At 53.2% G+C, this 17,518-nt stretch overlaps 1 protein-coding gene across 1 annotated transcript in view; it reads right to left on the reverse strand.

Annotated features, from left to right (window-relative positions):
* Positions 1-17,518, reverse strand: part of SND1 (staphylococcal nuclease and tudor domain containing 1) — a 229,299-nt gene that overhangs the window by 207,323 nt on the left and 4,458 nt on the right. Inside the window, exons 2-9 of the mRNA XM_081209915.1 lie at positions 15,241-15,390; positions 13,740-13,860; positions 9,440-9,518; positions 6,879-7,039; positions 4,761-4,852; positions 3,355-3,513; positions 1,566-1,672; positions 504-594 (exon numbers count right to left, since the gene is read on the reverse strand). Of these exons, the coding sequence (XP_081066041.1) occupies positions 504-594; positions 1,566-1,672; positions 3,355-3,513; positions 4,761-4,852; positions 6,879-7,039; positions 9,440-9,518; positions 13,740-13,860; positions 15,241-15,390 (960 nt within the window). The remainder of the gene's footprint in view (positions 1-503; positions 595-1,565; positions 1,673-3,354; positions 3,514-4,760; positions 4,853-6,878; positions 7,040-9,439; positions 9,519-13,739; positions 13,861-15,240; positions 15,391-17,518) is intronic.

The raw sequence follows: 17,518 nt of genomic DNA on the forward strand, positions 1-17,518 counted from the left end.
ACTGAAAGGTCCTCCGTGGGACATACCAGGAGAGGCGGTCCCGTAGGAACGAGGGTCCTAGGCTGTATAGGACTGTATAAGCTCTTCTGCTTCCCTGCTTCAGGAGGCCAGAGGGACCAGCCAGGCGGAGATGCCAGGTGCCAACTTGGAACCCAGAGATCTCCACGTGGGCATGACTGGCCCTGTGCCAGTCACAAAACATGTGCCTGGGGAATTTCAGACACTGACCAGACCACATGCCGTTCCCCTGGAGCTCCACCAGCTCTCCCCTGAGCAGGTGAGAACAGACACTGGCGTTGGGGGAGTGAGCCCTGGCCAAGAGCGGGCAGCACCCAGAGATGGCACCCCGGGCGAGGGGAAGGCAAGGGGGCTTGAGGCTCCAGACCCATTCCTGGCTGCCCAAGCCTGTGGCTCTGCTGCCCTGCGTCACCCAGAGAGGGTGCCCGTTTCTCCAGCACCCCTGCCCCATATCGGCCTGGCAAAGCCCCCCCCCCCTTGCCTACCTTGGCCACAAACTGCTTGTCCTTCTGGTCCAGGTTGGCTGTGGGTGCCACGTAGTCCCTCCAGATCCTCAGCTTGCGCTCTTTGGCATACCTGGAACACAGCGAAGAATGAGAGTCCAAAGGGGACCAGAGAAACCCCCTCGGAGGAGGAAGAGGCCCCCCCGCCCTCCTTCCCGCCTCCAAGGCAGAACATTGGGCTGGGCCAGAACCCCGTCACCTGTTAAAAGTATTTTTTAAAGACTGGAATGATTTATTTATTTTTAACATACTTAAAAAGACCACTGTAAACAGTTAAAATCACTGGCAGGGATATAATGACACTTGCAATGTGAAATGAACTTGGGAAACTATGAATATATGATAGATAATGATAACAATGATAATGATAATGATAATGATAATAATAATTGGGCGGCTTCCAACAGAATATTAAAATACAATAACCCATTAAACATTAAAAGCTTCCCTAAACAGGGCTGCCTTCAGGTGTCTTCTAAAAGTTTGGTAGTTATTTTTCTCTTTGACATCTGGTAGGAGGACAGTAAAAGACGAAGAAAAAGGAAAAAGAATGTATTTTCTTTGGAAGTGAAACCCATGGAGGGAGGGGAGGAGGTCCAAAGATTTGAAAGAGCCTCTTTAATGTTTTTGAAATGGTGCAAGTTAAAATATATAAATTTATGTATAAGCAATAAAGATTTATTTAAAAAAAGAAGCCCATCACCTAAAGCTCCCCTTAGCACCCATCTCCTTTTAAGAGGCAGCCCAATTAGAAAGGTCCCTCTGGGTATTGGTGCCTGCGAAATGTTCTGCAAGGCCTGCAAGCGCCAGGATAAGCCCCCAAATCATGTGACGCTGTTGCCAGGATGAGCCCGTATCTGTCCGGATTCACTTGCTCTGTTATCGCTGCACCCAGCCCCTCCCACAAGCCCACCTTTGGGCCGGGGGGTCTGGACACCTTCCCCACCTTCTCAGTGAGTCCTCCCCCCCCCCAAGCCCCCTCTGTGAAGCAGAACGGGAGCCCCACGGCCCAAGGAGGGCAGGCGGTAGGCTGGGCAGGGCTACCTCTCGGCGGCTCGCAGCTTCTCTGCTCCTCGGGTGTAAACGGCGATGGACCAGTCGACGCAGCGAGCAAAGCCTTCCTTCAGGAGCAGCTCTGTGATGTTCCCATTCTGCAGCCGGGCAAGCAGAGAAAGAGAGAGTGTCAGGGAGCTAAAAACTCCAGCTTCATGGACACACACAACCCCTGAGCCCCCAAACCTAAATATATCTTCGTTATTCTCATTATTGCCTTTATTTGTGCATCAGTGCATTCATTTGTTAGATTTCTGTCCTGCCCTGCCTCCTAAAGCAGCCCAAGGTGGCAAAGTGGTAAAAGAGGACAATTAAAAATAAAATAAAATGCATTTAAAATGACAGAACACATCTGAAAACATTGTTATGCTTGCTGATCCAGTTTATGGCCTGCCCTTCCCCATCAGGCTCCAGCAGGGGGGGCGACGACAATGTCAAATTCAATATTAAAAACAAAATTTGTTAAGATGCCTTGAGCTGCCTGCAGCAAGAGAAGGCATCTAATCAATTTAATAAATAATAGTAATAAACTAGTTGCAGGAACACGTAGAAGTCGGGCTGGGCCTCACTTACTTGGGGGGGGGGGGAGATTTGCTGCAAAGACTCCTGCCCCCCAGCCCCTCCCCAGTCTCAAGAGCCACCAGGAGGGAGAGAGTCTGTGTCTCCAGAGGACCAGAGCTCCAGACCCACTGGCCCCTCACAGAGAAGGCCTAGCAGAAGGACCCAGTGCCAGGCGCTGCCCCAAAGACCTTACAATCACCATACAGGGGGGTGAGGATTGTTAGAATTCCTGCTCCGTGATTGCAGTCATGGGATTGTTGTCTATCACATGACGGTGTATGTTTTGACTCCACAGAGTGGGAAGTGACGGAGACAGGATGTTTGTGTTCCGTGAAGTGGGACTATTGTCCTTTGTTCTCTCTCTTTGCTGTCTGATGCTAGAGAGAGACGGAGCCGTGTTGCAGTGCTCCGTGTGTGTGTTTATATGTAAATAAAGTAGATTAGCCAACATGCTGAGTTGCTGAGCTCTGTTACGCATGATGCGCAAACTCTGCAGATCCCTAAGTGTGCTGATGTCTGTTGGCATCGGTCGCTTTGATGTTCAGGCTGAAGAAAGCTTTTGAAGCTCCCAAACTAATGACCAGGAGGGAGAGAACATGCCAGTCGGGCATGTGTCTCTGCCAGGGTCCTACTCTAGTGTAGGCAGAGCTCCTGGCAAAGATGAGGGAAGGGCAGCGAGGAAGACCGAGAGGCCTGGCCTGGGGCAGAGGTTCAGGTGGGGAGGAGACTCAGCTGGGCCCAGTCTGGAGGGCAATGTGGGGAGATGTGGGGTGCCCAGGGCCCCAGGTCTTCTGGCACGGAGGCCCCCCAACCACAGCTGTCAACTTTTCCCTTTTCTTGCGAGGAATCCTATTCGGAATAAGGGAATTTCCCTTCTAAAAAAGGGAAACGTTGACAGCTATGCCCCCGACCTCTCTTCTCCCGAGAAAGCCCCACCCTGTCGAAAAGGCCAGGCCCTGCGGAAGGGGGGGTCTTCTGCTCTTCCGTCTCTCAGCCCCCCAGGTTCTTCTCTTGCTGCCCCCCGCCTGCCCCTCAGGTCCCCAGCACACCCACCCCTGCAAACCCCTGGCCTGGACTGACGCCCCCCCCCTAAGAATCTCCCTCTGGCTCTTGCCCCAGGACACTAAGGGAGGAGGAGGGGCCCCAAGGAGCTCTCCGGACACCCCACAGCCGTCCCAGGGGCCCCACACCTGCCCCCCGCCCCCCACTCTGCACTTGCCGGGTGAAGGATGGTGCCCAGAATGTTCTGGTTGTGGCAGCTCTCCAGGACGATCTGCACGTCTCTCTGGAGCAGACGCGACTCCGTGAAGAACTTGGCTTCCGCTGCAAAGGGCTCGGGGGTCTCCGTGCCGTCCGCTTCCCGCTTGAAGGTGGGGCACTGGTTGGGGGGGGAGAGACAAGTCAGGGCAGGAAGGAGAGCGCCTCAGCAGAACCGGGACCAGGGCTCTTGGCACCCCCATGAGAGAGAGACAGCCATTAGAGCTCCCCAGCTGACTGGGCCCCAGAGCCATGCCTGAGTCCCTCCAGACGGGGGGGGGGGGGCATCCCCTCAGCCTTCTTTGGGGAGTGCCAATGCCTGCCTCCGTGGGTCACCCTCTGTGGGGCACAAGGGCCATTCCCTCAGGGCCACGATCCCCAGTAGAAAAAAAGACAGCCACGGAACCCAGAAATCACACAAAACAAATGAAAATCCCTGAAACGAGAAGTAATCGACTAGAAATATTATCTTATAGAAATAAACTAAATAATAAAAAATAGGAAAAAATTAGAAAAACCTAGAATTGAACAAAGCCTTAGCGGGATGACGGCTACAAGGCTCGTTTCACTGAACTATTCAGATTCCTCTGAAGGAAATAGAGAAATCATAAACCTTAAATGACCAAATCGTAAACCTTAAATGATCCCCAGGCCCCCCACAAACACCAAGGGCCCACCCACCCTAGCCAGCAAGACCCGCAGAGGGGGCTCCGAGGGAACCCCCCCAGGGAGGGAAAGCTCCTTCCTGCCTCCCCCTCCCCAGCCTCAATACCAGACGGAAAGGGGTCGCTCTGTGAAGAGGAGTCACAGAAGGGGGAATCCCAGGTCTGACAGGAATCTCAGAACTAGGGAACTGGAAGGGATCCCCAAAGATCATCTAGCCCAACCCCCTGCAATCACAGCTAAAGAATCGCTCTGCTTATAAACCTCCAAGGAAGGAGAGTCCACGGCTTTTGGAGAGGATTTGCCAATATTTCACAGCCTTACAGGTGAAAAGCAGGACAGGTACATCTGGCCCCGGCCTTGGGCTCGCTTCTTGGCTCAAACGACAGCGGAGCCAGTGGTTCCATTTGCGACCCATGGAGAGAAGGCACGAGGCAAGGGGGTGGGAGACGGGGTCAGGGGACAAATCCGCACACGGAGCCACTCCCTGGGCCCCAAAATCTTCCTGCCCGCTCAGAGAGGAGCCTCGGGTGCCGCCACCCAGTCCTTCCTCTGGCCAGGCGCTCCCAGAACTCCCTTCCTCCCCCTCCATTGATTCACTCAGCAGAACTCGCCCTCGCCACCCCTCAGCCCCACACACGTCGCAGAGGAGAGGGCAGGAGTCGCACTGGGCGCCTGAGGGGACAGGGCCTCCAGGCTGCTCACCTTGATGCCGGAGAGCATGACCGTCACCAGGTAGTTGTCGGGAAGGAGCAGAGCCCGCACCACGCTGCCGTCCCGGACGTGCTCGATGATGGCTGCGGGAGAGAGAGAGAGAGTTTCCACTAGGGCTGAGCGCCTGGAGGCAGGAGCAGCAGCCCAGGAATCGGCCTCCTTCGGAGTCAGACCATTGAGATCAGTACTGCCTACACCACAGGAAGGCAACCTAAGGCCCGGGGACCGGATCCGGCCCAATCGCCTTCTCAATCCAGCCGATGACGGTCTGGGAATCAGCGTGTTTTTACATGAGTAGAACGTGTCCTTTTATTTACAATGCATCTCTGGGTTACTTGTGGGGAACAGGAATTCGTTCATTTTTTTAAAAAAATTCCAAAATATAGTCCGGCCCCCCACAAGGTATCAGGGGCGGTGGACCGGCCCACAGCTGAAAAAGGCTGTTGACCCCTGGCCTCTCCGGAGCGCACCCTGGAGAAACCGGGGACTGAAGCTGGGACCTTCGCAGCAAGCGTAATCATAGCCTTCTGGATCAGGCCCATGGCCCTTGGAGACCTGCCTCCCGGTCTCACGGGGGCCAAACGGATGCCCCAAAGGGAAACTCCAGGGCCGGATTCAAGGGCAAGAGAAGCTCTGTCCGGCCATGGCCGCAGGCAGCTTGTATCCAGATGCCTCCCCAAACTGGGTCCAGAAAGGTCTACCTGCTGACCGAGGGCATTGGAATACTTTGATTTTTTTTTTTTTTTTATAAAATTTTTATTGGTTTTACAACATTTTTAAGAAAAACAGACAAACATTAAGAATAACAAACATACACGTATAGTTTCAAACATATTTTCATAAACCTCCTTTCTAGGACTTCCCCATACCCCCCCTCTCTGCATCCCAATGTCCATTGTTCAACTAGCAACTCCCAGTTATTACTTTCCAATCTCTATCCTCTTAGTCCTCTCTTACACTCTGACCTTATGTCCCTGTACCCCTTTGTTTCTGGAAACTCCGACATTTTAACATTCATTAAGTTTATAGTAGTCCTTAAGATAGCTTTTAAATTTTTTCCATTCTTCTTCTACCGTCTCTTTTTGTTGGTCACGGATTCTGCCTGTCATCTCGGCCAATGTCATGTAGTCCATCACTTTCATCTGCCATTCTTCCAAAGTGGGTAGGTCTTGTGTCTTCCAATACTTTGCGATAAGTATTCTTGCTGCTGTTGTGGCATACATGAAAAAAGCTCTATCTTTCTTTGTCACCAATTGGCCGACAATGCCCAAGAGGAAGGCCTCTGGTTTTTTAGAAAAGGTACATTTAAGTACCTTTTTCATTTCATTATAGATCATTTCCCAGGGCATTGGAATACTTTGAACACAAAGTTGGAACTGTGGAACTCCCTCCCACCGGAGGCGGTGCTGGCGACCAACTTGCTGAGATCTTTTAAAAAAAAAGGATTGTGCGAGTTCATGGAGGAGGAGGAGGAGGAGACTATTCCCTGTTTAGGGAAGCTTTTAATATTTGATGAATTATTGTATTTTAATATTTTGCTGGAAGCCGCCCAGAGAGGCTGAGGAAACCCAGCCAGATGGGCGGGCTACAAATAATAAATTACTATTATTATTAATGGCTGCCAGCGACAACAGCTCTCCCTCAGCTGGAGGCAGCGAGGCACCTGAATGCCTGTGGCTGGAAAGGGGGGGGGGTGCTTGGATCCTGCTAGCAGGTTTCCCATAATAAGCATCTCAGTCAGCCACTGTGAGCACCTGACCCAGACTCTTCTCTTCTTACTTCCCCTGGGTATAGTAAGGTTTGTTTAACCCTCATCCCTATTCCACAAAGCGCTCCGCTCACTGCCTTCCACATGCTCACTTGCAGTCTTATTTATTTTGGTTTTATTTTACGCCTGTCTCATTCGAGGGCAATCGACGGGTGATGTGTATATGACCATCGGGTGCTGTTTGGCAACACAGGATTCTGCAGAAACTTCTTTGGGAAAAATAGTAAGATCTCTTTTTTAGACCAAGGAAGATCTGCAGACACACAGGGCCCTGGCACTGCCCCCAGCAGCAGCCCTCCCTCCTTGGCCAGAGCTCTGCCCTAAACCGCCCCACGTCTCACCATTGACGGGCTTCTGGTGCATGGAGTCCACAAAGTGCCGGGGGTTCTCGATGGTGTACTTCAGGTCCCGGACGGTGTGGGATCCGGTGCCGTCGCTCCACATGCCCTTCTTGGCGATCCTGGCCTGCTCCTCCAGCTCTGCCAGCCGGTTCTGCTCTGGACTGGGGGCAGAGAAAGGCCGGCCGTCAGAGAAACCACCCAACCCTGCGGTCATCCCCTGAGGCCAGCAGAGCTTTCCCGGGGAGGCCAGGCAGAGGATCTGCACTGTTAACAATGCCAAAAAATAATCAGAGCAGGGGAAAATTAGGGGGCCTTTCTGCTGTCAACTTTAGACACCCTCATTTCGCTAAGCACTAAGACTGGTCCTTGCTGCCTTAGCTACCGGAAGTTTTACAAGCGGGCTGGATTTTCACGAGGCATTATTCTGTTTCCCAACACTGTCAAACAGATAGTTACGTACATTAAACTAACAAATATACCCACAACGTAACTGGTTGTGTTTAACTATATAAATTCTTTATGCATCATATTAACATAACTCTTTTCACGTTATCTAATTGAGAAGAAGCAATTAAAGACCAATGTTTAGAACAGGAAATACAAATAGATCAGTTCTCATAAGCGTAATGTCCAAATAGAGGCTTTTGTGTTCTACGTATGTCTTAGCGAATACAAGTGTCAAAAATAGCAAAATATAGTTGCTGTATGCAGGTATCACTCGTTCCATGTCTCTGATACACAAAATATGAGTGAGCACGGCTGACGAAGACCAGCACGGAGAAACAAGGTATTATTCCGGGAATCCTTGTCACGTTCAAGTTCTTTCGTCTGACACCAGCATACAGCAACTGTATTTTGCAAAGGCACACGTTAAGATCTTTCGTATCCTTCATCTGATACCTGCACACAACGATTCTTTGCCAAGGCAGATGTGGAACATTACAAAGAAAAGTTCATCGTTTGCAAGTACTGCTGCTTAGAAGTTGTTACATTTGACACTTGTATTCGCTAAGACATACGTGGAAGACAATCTTACTCGGCTACGAGGGATCACCAAAGAAAGAAGAAAATGATTTCAGCCGCTCAGTCAAGTACAACGCAAAGGTGGGATGTCAAGAGATTTATCCTGCAACAGACCCTCATGTATCTGTCAGCCCACGCCCCTTCTGCCGTACCCTGTCGCTGGGTCTATAAGGGAACAGGGCTCCCGTGACAGTCTCTGGCTCAACGCCTGAGCAGGCCACAGAGGGCAGGGGCTCAGGGAGACCCCTTCACACCCAGAGTGAGCAACAAGGCCTGTGGCAGACCAGAGCCACCACGTTTGCCCTCTGGCCTTGCGGCAAATTGTTGCCACCTTTGTCAGCCGGCACAGCGCTATGCATCAGAAAGGATACTGCTATTAGGAAGAGAGGAGCCTGCAGGATCCGGCCAACGCCTCATCTAATTCAGCGCCTTCTCAGCGGCTGAACATTTGCCGCCAGGAAGCAGGATCCGACACAAGAGCAGCACTCCCCCCTCCTGTGGCTTCAAGCAACCGGTTAAACTAATCCACGGGAATTTCAGCCCTGGGCTGCTATCAAAGGGCAGTTCCGCCTGCTAGGCTGCGCCACCCTCGCAACCCCCCCCCCACACACTCTGCCTGCATTCCAAGCGCTGGTGCCACCTCGCCAGCTCCTCGGGGGCCCCGGCAGCTGCCCGCCCTGCGGTGCAGGGATTCCCGCTGACCCGGCCTGCCCTGGCAAGAGCGTTGCCTTCTCAGTGTTTGCTTCCCGTTCAGGCGGAACATGAGCAAAGTGAGCCGAGGCCCCGGTGGAGATGGCATGGCAGCCGGCCCAGCCAGCCGGGCTCCGCGGCCTCAGACGCCTCCGCAGACCTCCGGAGAATACTCTGGGGCTCTTCCAAGGCCGTGAACACATGAGCGGAGCCATCAGGCCCCCTTGGCACTCCCCGCTCTCTCTCTCTCTCTCGCACGCAGGCAGGCACACTCGCTCTCGCTCTTTCCTGGCACGAGGTGTGAAGCAGGGGCGTGAAGCAGGGGCTGCCTCCTGCCGCGGCACAGCCAACCTGCCGGGAGCTGCAGGGCCAACAGGATTCAGACAAAAGTCAACGTCCCTGGCAAAACACACCCCAGGGATGGTGGGGCCACGAGGCAGCGCTGTCTCCCCCCCCCCCCCCGCTCTCCCTGGGGCTTCCGATTCAGCACACAACCCCCCGATCCTCACCCAAGCTCAACGATGGGCAGTCAAGATCCCTGGGCACAAGGGGATTTGGAACAAGGCACAGGGCTGTTCTGCCAGCAAAACGAAGCTGCAGAGGACTCTGGAAGAGACCTCACCTTCGAGACTAACTACCCGGACTCTCGTCTACAAGAAGATTCGGCCACATTTGCCACTCTTGGATGGGACAAGAGGCCGGATGTGGGGGGCTTGTTTTGTAAAGAGATGAGACTCTGTCTTGGAAGCCTCGCTCCCCAGCCACCCTCAGCCCAGAGTTTGCCAGGGAGAACCGGCAGCCCAGGGGCAGGTCCAAAGGGAAGCCCGGCTCCTCAGAAGTAGACCTACTTGTTGCTACGCAAGCCTTCCCGGCGGCTGGCCAGCCCTTCGGACACCAGCGACTCTGCGATGTTCTCCCCAGTTGTGTCTGCCAAGGAAAGACAGCCAGGTTAGCGAGGCAGCACAGCGCCCAAGAACGGAAGAATTGGTCAGCAGGATCAGGCCCCAGAGGGGGCCAAACTGCAGGCAGGATGAGAGCGCCAGAGCCCTCTCCCCTGCAAAACCAGGATTCAGAAGCAGCCGCAGAGGCAGGGCAGAGCCACTGTGGGTGGAGATGCCTTTAATAAAATAAAAATCGTAACTAAAAGCAGAAGAAATGCTTTCAATGAGGGGCCGATGCCCTGCTGGTTTTGTCTGAATGTTTTAAACAGATTTAATACATTTGTGAATAGATTGAATTGATTGTTAATGACTGTGGGAGTTTCCCCCATATTTTTAGCTGCCATTCTTTTATTTGTACGTCAACCCAATTGCCTGCCAGGAGGAAATGTGGGATATAAATAAATATATCAGAATAATAGAAGTCGCCACCAGTAGCCTGCCTGGAGGGCGGGAAGCGAGGTGCATCCAGAGCCCACGGCAAGTCGGCCTGGCTTGACCCACAGAGACTGCCCCCCCACATGGCCAGGCCGCTTGCAGTGGGCAAAGGTGGCAGAAAGAAAGGAGGAGTTCACAAGCCAGCACCCAAGCAGGATTTCACCACTGTGCACAGGAAGAAGAAGAAGAAGAAGAAGAAGAAGAAGAAGAAGAAGAAGAAGAAGAAGAGGAGTTTGGATTTGATATCCCGCTTTATCACTCCCCTTCAGGAGTCTCAAAGTGGCTAACATTCTCCTTTCCCTTCCTCCCCCACAACAAACACTCTGTGAGGTGAGTGAGGCTGAGAGACTTCAGAGAAGTGTGACTGGCCCAAGGTCACCCAGCAGCTGCAGGTGGAGGAGTGGAGACACGAACCCGGTTCCCCAGATTACGTGACTACCGCTTTTAACCACTACACCACACTGGCTCTCAGAAAGTCCTGCCACTGCTGGGGGGGGGATGTTTCCTCACCTTGCTCTGCCAAGGATCAGGGCCTCCCCAGGTGCTCTTAACAAGGATCTCCACCCACAAAGCACTCCCTCCTCAAAAAAGGCTTCCGGGGACCCACACACAGAGGATCTTGGGGAAGGAAAGAGTTATGTGGGGGGCTCCCTGGTCCTGAATGGGGTCACTGTGCCCCTGAAGGACCAGGTGCGCAGCCTGGGGGTCATTTTGGACCATGGAGGCGCAGGTTAATTCTGTGTCCAGGGCAGCTGTCTGCCAGCTCCATCTGGGATGCAGGATGAGACCCAACCAGCCTGCAGACAGTCTTGCCAGAGTGGTGCATGCTCTAGTTATCTCCCGCTTGGAATACTGCAATGCGCTCTATGTGGGGCTACCTTTGAAGGTGACCCGGAAACTACAACTAATCCAGAATGCGGCAGCTAGACTGGTGACTGGGAGCAGCCGCTGGGACCACTTAACACTGGTCTTGAAAGACCTACATTGGCTCCCAGTACATTTCCGAGCACAATTCAAAGTGTTGGTGCTGACCCTTAAAGCCCTAAACGACCTCAGTCCAGTATACCTGAAGGAGCATCTCCACCCCCATTGTTCTGCCCGGAAACTGAGGTCCAGCACCGAGGGCCTTCTGGCGGTTCCCTCCCTGCAAGAAGTGAGGCTACAGGGGACGAGGCAGAGGGCCTTCTCGGTGGTGGCGCCCTCCTGTCAGATGTCAAGGAGATAAACAACTATCTGACTTTTAGAAGACATCTGAAGGCAGCCCTGTTTAGGGAAGCTTTTAATGTTTGATGGACTATTGTATTTTAATGTTTCGTTGGAAGATGCCCAGAGTGGCTGAGGAAGTGCAGCCAGATGGGTGGGTATAAATAAATTATTATTATATTTATTAAGTGTAGAGGTCATGAAAAAGCTTCCATGGGTGTTGGAAGGCAGAGGGTGAGGAAGCACCCAGAGGGAGGGGGGCACCCGCTGGGGGGGGAGCAGAGGGACCCTGGGCTGCCGCAAGCTCTCCTCTGCCCCAAAGAGGAGCATTTCAGGAGACAGCCTTGCAGAAAGAGCCAAAGACGCTCAAGTTCAGCCCAAGTCCAGGAATCCAGAGGCTCCGTCAAGGGGGGGGCCTGCCAGGGACCCCCTCCAGCATCACCCGACCTCAAACCCATCCACACCCCCTTGGCAAATGCACTACCAGTCCCAGGCCTGCCTCTCGCGCCCAAACCAGCGGCGCAGTCCAGCCCAGAGAGCTGGGGGGGGGAGCAGCTGCCCAGATCTGCCCAGCCAGCAATTTCAACATGGATCTTTCTAAAAGCTGAAGAAGTTAATTAGCCAACATCCACCTCTTCAGCTAAATCCTGGGCTGTCAGGCGGCAGCAAGACGAGGCCAGCGTGGCAGAAAAATCCTCCATATGGCAGCAAACAAGGAGGACAGATACTGGCATCGCTGCCCACCTCTGAAGATTTATGCCCAGCACGAGGCCCAGAGGGAGATGTGCAAACCAGCGTGTGGGGGGCAGAGCCCCACCCCGGCCCCCCAAAGGACTGGAGAGACACAGGCAAAGGACAGGGGGGGAGGCAGGCAGGAAGAGATGACCCACAGCTGGGGGGCAGGAGAAGGGGAGAGGGGCCAGGCCTCATCTCGGCAGAAAATTTTTATTTTGCATTTTTATCCCCGCCACCACCCGAAATGCAGGAAATCCAGGGCTCCTCATTCTAAGCTGTTTGTTGGCCGGTTTCCTGCGGAACGCCAGCCCCCAAAGCAGAAAACTCAAAGCAGGGGGGCAGAGCAAAAGAGAAAATCACTCAGAATGGGATACTGTTCAAAACTGGCTGCCCTTCAGCTACAAGAAAGAAGATTCCACCTAAACATTAGGAAGAACTTCCTGACAGTAAGAGCTGTTTGACAGTGGAATTTGCTGCCAAGGAGTGTGGTGGAGTCTCCTTCTTTGGAGGTCTTTAAGCAGAGGCTTGACAACCATATGTCAGGAGTGCTCTGAAGGAGCCCAACACTGAGGTGGAGATGAGAGGCAGCTCTTTCAGACATTGTCAGAAACTGCCTCCTAAACTTCATTTCATGACTCACAATAGGAAGACAGGAATGAGGAAGCGGACACGGAGCAATGGATCCAAACGACAAGAAAGAAGATTCCACCTAAACATTAGGAAGAACTTCCTGACAGTAAGAGCTGTTTGACAGTGGAATTTGCTGCCAAGGAGTGTGGTGGAGTCTCCTCCTTTGGAGGTCTTTAAGCAGAGGCTTGACAACCATATGTCAGGAGTGCTCTGATGGTGTTTCCTGCTTGGCAGGGGGTTGGACTCGATGGCCCTTGTGGTCTCTTCCAACTCTATGATTCTATTCTATGATTCCCGCCTGGCTCTCCCATGGCAAGGGGGCAGGAAGGGGGCATGTCACACAGCCAGCAGGTGACCCAAGCTTGTCTGCTCTCTGGGCAAACACTGCGGGCAAGGGGCAGGGTGAAGGGGTTAGCGCCCCTGGAACTCAGGGCACCGTCCTGGTCACTGGCTGGGCCCCTGAAGGACCCCCCCCCCACTTGGCTTCAAAATGCCACCGGTGGATTTGCACGTCACGGCTGGCGTGAGGCTCAAATTCTCGCCCTGAATGTGTCTTTTCTGCCTGTTAAATTGGACCACAGATGAAGAGGGAAACACAGCTCCCACAACCCTTTGTGTTATTATACAGAACTTCCCAAAGTTGAATACTTTTGGACATTCTGAACGAAGGAATATTTGGACGGAGCTTTGGCTTTGAGACACTTGGATATGATTCTGGTATTGCACACGTTACGTAAAAGATATCTTTAAGGAAACGGACACTGGGTGGAATTTAAATGTCTTATTATTATACTGGGTCTTTTAGGAAGTTCTACATAACTGCATAGAGAGTTGTATGAGCTGGGTTTAACTGGACCACCACCTTGGCCAACCCAATAGTCTTCTTGCCTGCCACGTTCCAGATTTCCATCTGTGTTTCCCCCCTTGCCAATTTCCCCCGGGAGAACAGGTCCCTCGTTTCCCAAGGAGGTCTCCTTTTTTGCCCCCAGACCTGCCAGTGCCAACACATGACTACAGACCTCTTTTTTTGATGGCTTTGGGAGCTGAAGAACTCAGAATAGACTCAGGCTCTGCTCACCCCCCACTTGGCTGATGAACCTCAAAGCTCACAGGAGAACAGCCGGCTCAGGGAGGAAGGAGGGGCAGACTGGGCTGTGGGGATCTGCCCTCCAAGTGTGGGGCGACCCTGCTCAGGACCTCTCACCTTTCCCCAGGTACACCATCCCGTACTCCCGGCCTTGGTGCGGCTTGTATTCCACCGTGAAGCAAACCTCTTTCCCGATGAGCTTTTTCCGCAGGAATTCGCGGGCTGGGAACCCCCAGGGCTGAGGAAGAAGGAGGTCACTTGTCAGGAACAGGAGCCGCTCAGCCCCACATCCCCCCCCCCAACACTCACTCCCAGACCCCTTGTTATTTCAAGGTTGACTCGTCGCTTTCAGAAACTCACCCATCAGCTTGCAAAAATAACAATTAAGAACCACCAATGTAATACAGAATTTTTAAAAACCTCCACAGCCAGAAACAACTCTTAAAAGGGCTTCATATAAGCTCCTTAGGAAATCTGCATATTAAGCGGTATATAGCTACGGTTGGCGATAAATGATGGATAAAACATCCAATGTGTGGGAGAATGGAAACCCTTTGGGGCCGGATGAACTTCTCTAGAAAGGGGATTTTCATTTATTCATTTTATGATAATTATTATTATTATTATTACTACTACTACTACTACTACTACTATTTCATCCGTAGCTCTCAAGGTGGTTCACAACATAAAAATTCGAGGTGAGAGACAAATTCCTCAAGCAGGGCTGCTCCCACAGGTGAGGCCACCCCCATCTCCCCCCCACACACACACACACACCACCCCATTCCCAGCCTCGGGAAGGGTCAAGCTCAGGCCTGGACCTCAGAAGATGGGCAACTAAGGGGGGGAGTGAGGGAGGGGAGGGGGCGGACAGCTCACACCCAGGCTATTTCCTGCCAAACTTCGCCCACTGGCAGCAAGAAGTGGAATAGCAACCAATAGCATGACTGAAAGGACCACGAACCTACAGACAGAAAAATCTGACCCGAAGGGCCATTGGCAAGGTCACGATGTGCAGCAAAAGCACATAATCTGGCTGCCACACAAGTCCTGGTTGAGCGTAGGGTGCAAACCTGGCCACTGGTGTGAGAGGGAATGTATAAACCACCCGTCCCGTCTTATATTGTTTTTAAAACAGAGGTTGGGGGGGCCATCTCTGGTGAGCTGTTCCGGATTAATTGGCAGCTGTTGCAGCAATGAGCTCATTTATTAGCTTAGATGTAGACTAACTGGCTGGCTTTGACATGCCCTCCTTATCTGTGGGGTGCTGGGCTCTGAGCCCAGAAAGGGAAGCTTATCTGTAGGATTTGGGCATTTGCCACTTCTGCCCTCACCTGGGCAGGTGAAGCCATCTGAAGCCCTGGCCAAAGGATCCTGCTTTGTGTATAAAGAATGAATCCCCATTTGCTTGGGGGGCAGACAGGCCATCTCCTTGCTACCCACCCCTCCCTTCGATGATGTGGGTCGCACCCTGTGCCCACAGCCTCCCCCTCTTGGGCACCTCCACAGCAGGTCCTGGCAGCAGAGGCAACAGTTAGCCCCCCACACACACACACACCAGGCCCTCAGTTGCCTCCGTGACCAGCACTTCCCCCCATCTCCCCCCCCCAAGACCTACCTCGTCTGGTGTGTCCTTGCCATCTGGCTGCCCCGCACCTGCCCGGCGTGCCAGGGTGCCAGCCCGGATGTTGCTGAGGTTGATCTGCCTCTCAGGAGGCGGTCCTCCACGAGGCTGGCCGCGAACTATGATGGCACAGCCAGAGAGAACCTGGGGAGGGGAGAGAAGGCGGGGGCATCAGTAGCAGCATCTAACAAGCCCCAGAGCGAGCAGAGTCAGAAAAGGACCCAGAAGTAAAGGTAAAGGGACCCCTGACCATCAGGTCCAGTTGTGGTCGACTCTGGGGTTGCGGTGCTCATCTCGCTTTACTGGCCGAGGGAGCAAGCATACAGCTGCCGGGTCATGTGGCCAACATGACTAAGCCGCTTCTGGCGAACCAGAGCAGCGCACGGAAACGCAGTTCACCTTCCCGCTGGAGTGGTACCTATTTATCTACTTGCACTTTGACATGCTTTTGAACTGCTAGGTTGGCAGGAGCTGGGACTGAGCAACGGGAGCTCACACCATCGTGGGGATTCGAACCGCCGACCTTCTGATCGGCAAGCCCTAGGCTCTGTGGTTTAACCCTCAGCGCCACCCGCGTCCCGGGATCAAAGGCTCACTCAGCCAGGAAACTGACTGGGGGACCTTCGGCCGGCCTACCTCGCAGGTGAGTTTTAGAGATTAAATGGGAAGGACCAGGTAAGCCACGCTGAGGGTCTTGGAGGTAAGGCAAGTGGAATTCATGATAACAGGGATCTTGGCTGAGCAGGCAGGTGTGAGTGTCAGAGGAGCAATGCTTCACACAGGTGTGCCCAGGTAGCCTGAAGGCAAGCGCCCCTTCTCCTCCTCAGCTGTTGCCACCCTCAATGGCACCCTGCCAGCACCTAGACGCTGCCCCTGAATGCGCAAGATCCCAGTTTACTCACAGGGCACTCGTCTGGGGCTCCTTCCTGCCCATGAATTTTGCCAGGATGCCAGCCACTGCCCAAGCCAACGAATAGCAAGGTACGTTGAGGATGGGCTGTGTGAATTTTCTATGCTGCCTTTCTGCCTTTCCCTCACACCGCTGCCAGTCAAGGCAGGTCAGGAAAGAGTAAGACCATTGACACAAAGGAGCAAAGGTACATCCTAAAGAGGAAATCAAAGCGCTTGCAGTCGTTCATGAACTGCAGGGCCACAATCCGCCCAAAGGGAAAACGGAGCCACAAAAAGTAACGCTGCGCTGCCCTGGTTGCCAGTTCATTCCCAGGCCCAAGCCAAGGTGTTTGTGTTTAAAGCCCTAGACGACTCCAGCCCCAGATATCCAAATGGATACCTTCTTCCCTGAAGACCCTCTTGAGGGTTCTCTTGGCAGTCCCTCCACCTTCAGGGGCTCAAGGGGAGTGGCACCCCAACAGGACGGGGCCTTCTCTGTGGCAGCCCCTCCCCACAGAGGTGCATCTGGTGCCTTAACTGCACAGCTGCCGGACATCTCTTTGCCCCCTGACTTCTTTTGCAATTGGAGGTGTATGTTCTTAGGACCCAACTCATTTTATGGTTGGGAGTTGTTTTAAAGTGTTCTTAATATCGTGTTTTAATGTTCTGTCCTGCCCTGAGACCTTGGGGTGGAGGATTGGTAACAAACTATTATTCCCATTATCATTACTACTACTGCTGCTGCTGCTACAGTCGTACCTTGGATCCCAAACGCCTTAGTACTCGGACGTTTTGGCTCCTGAACGCTGCAAACCCAGAAGTGACTGTTCCGGTTTGCGAAGCCGAATGTCTGACGGGGCTTCTGTGGCTTCCGGTTGGCTGCTGGAGCTTCCTGCAGCCAATCAGAAGCCGCGCTTTGTTTTCCGAACGTTTTGGAATGGACTTCCAAGGTACAACTGTACTACTATGAAGCTTTTCTTTTTAATCCACCAAAAGCTTTCATTGTGATTCCTTACAACTTCAGACAACCATTGTCAAAGAAGCAGCCAATCAATGTTACCCCCCAAGCCCCAGAGGCGGGACTTCCCTTGGTTCAGCAACAGCAGCCTTCGAGAGACCCGCCCCCTTCCCTGGGACCCAGCAGGTCAAGCCCTCCCACTGCCTGCCCCACAGGGGAGGCTTCCCCTCCCCACGGGCGCGCGAGGGGCAAGGCCATGCCCAGGCGATCCCTCCTGCCAAGGTTCAGGGTCCAGGCAGATCACTGGACCACACGTCAGGCCTCCTCTCGGCCGGCTGGGCAGCAACGGAAGCTGCAGCCACGCTGACCCTGCAAGCCTCTGAGGCTGAAACCAGCAAATAAAAGGTTGTGCACTAGAAATTA

The sequence above is a fragment of the Podarcis bocagei genome (assembly GCF_964188305.1).
Source record: "Podarcis bocagei genome assembly, chromosome: 10".
NCBI classification, from domain to species: Eukaryota; Metazoa; Chordata; class Lepidosauria; order Squamata; family Lacertidae; genus Podarcis; species Podarcis bocagei.